The 6682-nt window shown below is 35.6% G+C and overlaps 1 protein-coding gene across 18 annotated transcripts in view; it reads left to right on the plus strand.

The window, feature by feature from the left end:
* The window catches only part of LOC127448893 (RIPOR family member 3-like), a 241818-nt gene extending 235282 nt beyond the window's left edge, over window positions 1-6536 (plus strand). For 16 of the 18 annotated variants that reach the window (XM_051711823.1, XM_051711824.1, XM_051711816.1 and 13 more), the window contains 5 exons: window positions 1522-1680; window positions 1918-2120; window positions 2526-2609; window positions 4852-4942; window positions 6170-6536. In XM_051711823.1, the coding sequence (XP_051567783.1) occupies window positions 1522-1680; window positions 1918-2120; window positions 2526-2609; window positions 4852-4942; window positions 6170-6267 (635 nt within the window). In that variant the 3' untranslated portion in view covers window positions 6268-6536. Of the gene's footprint in view, window positions 1-1521; window positions 1681-1827; window positions 2121-2525; window positions 2610-4851; window positions 4972-6169 lie in introns of those variants that run through there. The other 2 variants (XM_051711817.1, XM_051711825.1) reach the window with 2 other exon arrangements.
* Window positions 6537-6682: the final 146 nt, after the last annotated feature.

The raw sequence follows: 6682 nt of genomic DNA on the forward strand, positions 1-6682 counted from the left end.
TATTCTATTGTTCTTTCCGAAGTGCATTAAAAGACTACTGATTTACAGGAACATTTAGTAAAGGATATTTTTATCTTATTCTATTCTGTTGTTCCAGAATTTTATTCTTAAACTCAGTGTAACAATTTAAGGATATTTCTATAACATTCTATTAAATTCAATGTTATTGTTCCCTAATAATTTCTTTTAGAAACTTGCTAAATCTCATTATAACAATTTGTTAAATATATTTCTATTCTATTCTTTTGTTCCTTAAGAATTTCATTCATTAACTACTAATATAACTTTTTGTTAAGAATATTTCTATTCTAGTCTATTCTTTCCTTAAAACAATGTGAAAAATATTTCTGTTCTATTCTATTCTATTCTATTCTATTCTATTCTGTTGTTCCTGAGTTGTATTCTTAAACTATTAAAATTCACTGTAACAATTTAGGGGTAATTCAATAATATTCTCGTTAACACTTTAGTTTAGGGATCAGAAATTAGACAGTAATTCATGACTAATAATTACACTTGTAAGTGAATAGTTATGGACTTGTTTGGCATTATAAAGTATTTATTAAGCCTTTATTGGCTGATTTCTTATTCTTGCTTTATAGCCCCTTTATATTTGCTTTTTTCATAACAATGAATTTCTTAGCTAAAAACAAAACATATCAATAGCTAGTATGATGCAAAATACATCCTTAGGTTCTCAGTACTCTGTGGATATGTGCGGCTTATAAGTATAAAATACATGTAGAATGCATACATTTCAACAAAGCAAGGAAGGTTAGAGTTAGGTTTAGGGGTAGGGGTTGGTGTAAGGTGTTTGTGGGACACTAAATAAACACAATAAACATGCTGCAGTGATGCCCCTATACTGTATGGTAGTATTAATATGGGTGAAAATAGCATCTAACACTATTTGCCCTTAGTGCAAAAAGGATGCTTTTTGATGCTATTTACACTAAGCATCAAAATTCTCTGCCTTCTATATTTCTTTTATACTTATAAATTGCACATCCACATAGTGTAATGAGAACCTATAAAGGATGTATTTTGCACCTTACTAGCTATTGGTAACTAATAAGTTAATTGTTAGGAAAAAACATATGTAAAGGGGCTATTAGGCAAGGGTAAGAAATCAACTAACAATGGCCTAATAAATACCTTATAATTCCAAACAAGTCCGTAACTAATCCCTTACAAGTCCAATTATTAGTTATTAATTACTGTCTAATTTCTGATCCCTAAAATAAAGTGTAACCATATTCTCTTCTTTTCAATTTTGCTGTTCCTTCAGAATTTCATTTACAAAGTGCTAAATTTCAATCTTACAATTTGTTAAGAATATTTGCACTCTATTCTATTCTTTTCTATTTTTAGAAATGTTCAATGTCTTATTAAGAACTACAAAAACTTGTACAGAAATATTTTTATTCTAAACTATTCATTCCTTATAACTTGTGAAGGACAAATATCTATATGCTCTTCTATTGCTGCTAACTGATGTCATTGTTTTGAACTCTCCTGTAGTGTTTGGTCAGTTGCTGCATCAGGTTCAGTCCAGTTGTATGATGGTGTCAATGACTCAGTGCACTACAGACAGAGTCACTGTGTTCCAGCTGTTAGTCTACCTCAAGAGATGGAGCATAACTGACTTTGGAGAGCACATCTCTCTCCTTTCCAAAGAAGGTAACCACACAGACTTTCAAAACATACTCTGTGATACTAACTCACACCAGGATTACACATTCAAACTTCAGAGCAACTTGTTTCATGTACAGTACTTACAGATTCCTCTTTCTTAACCAGCTGACTGAGTTTATTGATTTCTCCCAGTTGGCTTTAACCAGTCAATCAGCCGAAAGGATCCTTCCCAACAGATCTCATTAAGAGACTCCCCTGTGTTTCTATGACACTTTACTGCAGTGTATCTGATAGCCTGTCTGGAGAGTCCCAAGAGGAGACGTGCCCTGAAGAAGCTGAAAGGAAAGCGGATCTCAGAGCTGCAGCCGACAGACCACACCCTACAACTGTTGGCAAAATTACAGACAGAAGCCAATCACAAGGTGGCCTCGGCAGCCACTTCCTGTCTCAACAGAGCCTCACGTTCCAAATCTTTCAGGGCAAAGGTATAGAAGAAGATAAAGTACAAGTTTCCATTGTTTTTTTTATGTAGACATGCGCTAGACGGCCATCATTGACCATTAATCCATGTCTCGCTGTTTTTTAGTATCTCGCATAGGAACGGAACGGTTTTTGGAAGCCATGTTAGAATAAAAAGAACAGCAAATATTAAAAGCACTTCTCGAGACACCAACTTTTTTTTAGGGAAAGTACAGATTTGGTTTGAACAGCCTCTATCCTACTACCTAACTCTCATAACTACTGTATGTTTTTTGTGAACCCTCAAGATTTTAGAAGTAATCAATTTAAAAATCAAAATTAGTAGACATGTCTTTCCCTATGGAGCACCAATTATCTCTAAAAATGTGCTGAGCTCTCTGTGTGATCGAGTCATATGTATGTTTTTATAGGCAGTGGTTCACTACACAGATCTGTTGAAGAACAGCAACACACAAGTCCGACATGAAGCCTGTTTGGCTCTCAAATGTCTGAAGGTAAGTTCTGTACAGCGTAATATGAGTCTCTATGATATTCTAGTCTCTAGATATCGCTCAAGTCCAGGCTGATCTCATGATTATTACTTGACCGTGGCAACACTTTTGCAAATCGAAATTGCATGCCTTATTACACTTTTGGCTGCAGTTTCCCAGTGAAATGTCCAGCAGGGGGCGCCAAAATCGATTGAAATGGTTTCGCTATCAGACGAGGTTTATAATGTGAATATTAGATGGAGGTTTAAATGAGTAAACGTCCCTAACCTAAAACTTTAACCTAAACCTAACCAATAGTGAGCTAAAATAAAAGGAGAGGTAGACAAAACAGAACTCCTTACTCTAAAACCAATAGCGGTTTTAAACATGCACACAATTGCATGGGGCCCCGGATGTCGAGTGGGCCCCCACCCCAGTAGGAAAGCTCAGCAAAAACCGCTTGAAGTGACATGTCGTTCTGGGTACACGTGCAAACACTCCGTTGTCAGCGCTCTCAGAGTGGTTCATGTTAGAAGCTGCTGGGTTCAGGTCAGTAGGACTTTGGGTTTGTAATTTATGAAAAAATATATAGGCCTTCCAAACTTGTTTCACTCACACGCTCAGATAAGCGTGAACGGATGAGTTAGGGGCCGTTCATACCAAACGTGTTTTTGTGTGCGTCTGCTCTATTTTTTCATTGTTTTCCTATGTAAATGCGCTGAACGAACGTCCTTGAATGCTGCACCACGTCTCGCTGTTTGTTCAGTATCTCACGCAGTGACCGGCACATTTTTAGACACTGTTTGAAGTTAATAAGAACTTCAGGTTTCAAAAACACATGTTGAGACACCAGCGTTCTGGTTCATTCGTTGCGCTGCATCTAGAATGTATTTAGTGTAGGTAGGTTGCAAAGAGGTGACTGTTACAATGTTTAACATTATTCCAGATTATTCTGCACCAAGCAAAGTTTCAGCACTTGATAAACAGCAATGTTTTTTCCTTCTGCTCTAGTGTGCTGAGGGGCCGCTGTGCCTTGTATGTTTACTGTTACTGTCACGAATGTTGCCTACAATACTTACATAAAATACAGCCTTTTGCAACATGGTGAACAACACAATGCAGCATTAGAATATAAGCTCCAGGTGAAAGTAAAGTAAATAAGACAGGAATATAATACTAATGTATAAATCCTCAAAGTAATAATAATACTGTATCATGTTCTAATGACAAACTGGACAACAATAAATACTGTAATTGATGGGTTAGTATGTGTTATGTAAAAATATATGTAGGTGAATATTGCTTTTTTTACCTGTGGAAAAACTGGAAAACATGCATTCATTATATTTAACTAGACTTTTATTTCATTAAACATTTTAAATGTACTTGGCTACAACGGCTGATAGGATGAATTTAAAATTATGATTTAAAATCAATTTGATGTAATTTTTTTTAAGCAAAAATTTTCTAAATGGGGCCCCGGGTTGGTCGGTTGCTTGGGGCCTCAGAAATCGTAAACCCGCCCCTGTCTGAAACAACTCCTAAACTGAACAGATAGCGTCCAAAAACAAAATGCGAAATTAAAAAGCACATTTTCTCAAGCAACCATGTAATTTTGTGACGTTTGTATGACACTTTTGTATCACGTGTCACCTTACGTGTTTCGCTGAGCTTAAACCGCGGACCAAAGTCCGACACTCTATGAGGTGAGCTAACGCGGAAGCTAATCACATTGGAATAAATGTGTAAATGTAGGCGAGTTTGTAATACAAGCATTCAAATGTATCATTTTTCCAATGATACGTTCGAGTAAAACTGTTTTTGATATCATAACAAAAAATGTGTTTATAAAGTCATAATCAGGTGTTGTAGTCTTGATTTGTGTGAAAGTGAATAAAACACAAAGTTGTTGTAGCGCCTCTAGTGTTTATTTCACCAGGAAACTGCAGCAAAACGTAGAACGCAGCACGTTAAAGTGAGTTTGCAAAAATTTTGTTATAGTAACATTCATACTATGAGACTATGCCCCGACCCGACTTACAAAATACCTTTGTCCTAAGAGCACAATCGATCTTGTTGAGTATTTCATCCTGTTTTCCTTGACTTTTGTCTGTTGGCTCGAGGTACTGACACTTTCATCCTGTTTTGGAAACAATGTGTCCTTTCCTACTACCTTTTGTTGAGAATAAAGATGACAGAAATGTACATACTTTATTATTTGACATCACTGCTTTAGATGAAGTGGTTTGTGATGTGCATCTCTCAGGCCTCAGAGAGTGCAGAGCAGGTGGCCAAGCTGTGGCATTCAGCAGATGAAGACCTGAGGAACGCCGCACGGGAGACCGTACTGTCCTTTGGTAACTGACACTCAAGCCGTTCTTATAATGTAAAGGATCTTTAAGGCAACTTTACATACATTGTATTGGTATAATTGGTATAGCAGTTGAGTCAGTTTAAATTAGCTAATGTGATAGCTCAATTTACAGTGGCTCCGAAAATATTTGGACATTTAAAGAAATAGTTCACCCCAAAATAAAATTCTCTCATCTTTTACTCACCTTCATGCCATCCCAGATGTGTATGACTTACTTTCTTCAGCAGAACACAAATGAGGATTTTTAGAAGAATATTTAAGCTCTGTAGGTCCATACAATGCAAGTGAATGGTGACCAAAACTTTGAAGCTCCAAAAAGTACATAAAGGCAGCATAAAAGTAATCCATACGACTCCAGTGGTTTAATTAGTCTTCTGAAGTGATCCAATTGATTCTGGGTGAGAACAGACCAAAATATAACCCCTTTTTCACTATAAATCTGGGCATCAGTGTTCTCTTTGGTGATCAAGATTTCAAGCTCGATTACACTTTCTAGCTCCATTTAGCGCTCTACATATGCGTCAAGCACTAGGAAGTGGAATCGAGCTTGAAATCATGATCGTGGCAATAAACTGGAATGGCAAGATGTACAGTGAAAAATAAGTTATATTTTGGTCTGTTCTCACCTAAAACTGATTGGATCACTTCAGGAGACATGGATTTAACCACTGGAGTTATATGGATTACTTTTATGCTGCCTTTATGTGCTTTTTGAAGCTTTAAAGTTTTGGTCACCATTCACTTGCATTGTATGGACTAATAGAGCTGAGATATTCTATTAAAATCTTTGTTTGTGTTCTGTAGGAAACAAAAAAGAAAGTCATACACACCTGGGATGGCATGAGGGGGAATAAATCATGAGAGAATTTTCATTTTTGGGTGAACTATTCCTTTAATTTTTAACAGAATATACTGAACACACTTCTTTATGTTAAATGTTTTGTTTTGTTTTTTGGAGTGTGCTCATGCTATTTAATTTAAAATAAATGCCACTTGGTTGAATAATTTGTTATCTAATGCAGTGAAATTCATACTTTTTATGCACGGCTTAAGTGTTACCATTGTTGTTTTTTATTATTATTCAGTGGGTATCATTCAAGTTCTTATATATAAAATCGAAACATTATTTATCCCTGTCCTAAATACAGTGCAAAAATCAAACATTTCAGTCATTCAGTCAGTTTTCTACTTATTCTTGTTTGCTTCTCAGGTAAGAAAGGCCATATGGCATTCCAATGTATGGACCAGATCTATGAGCTACATGAGGAGGCCTATACGAACTTGGAAACAGAAATCACAATCTTATAGAAACACCAGAAACTCATTTGACTTGATCTGATTGGATAGTGCTAAGACGGTGATGGTCTGTTTTGAGCAGTTCAGTTTTGATTAACCGCATTCCATCTGTGTGTGTGTACGTATATTGCCTAGTATAAACGATGCTTTCTGAGTATTATTTCCATCTTATTTTAACTAAAGTGAAATATTTATGAATAAACTGTTTTCTATGTTGCATATGTATTATATATTATTTAGCACATAATGTATAGACAATAAATGTAAATATCAACACTCAAGAGTGGCTCATTAATTAAAGCAATGACTAATTAGTGGAGATGGCTGTTAAAAAATGTCAACCAAAAAAGAAAAAAAAAAAAAAAGACATTTTCTCCCATTTTGCAAAAATGTTCATTTTAAATTTACAAGGAGTCCAATTCATGTT

The sequence above is a fragment of the Myxocyprinus asiaticus genome, chromosome 12, assembly GCF_019703515.2.
Source record: "Myxocyprinus asiaticus isolate MX2 ecotype Aquarium Trade chromosome 12, UBuf_Myxa_2, whole genome shotgun sequence".
NCBI lineage: Eukaryota > Metazoa > Chordata > Actinopteri > Cypriniformes > Catostomidae > Myxocyprinus > Myxocyprinus asiaticus.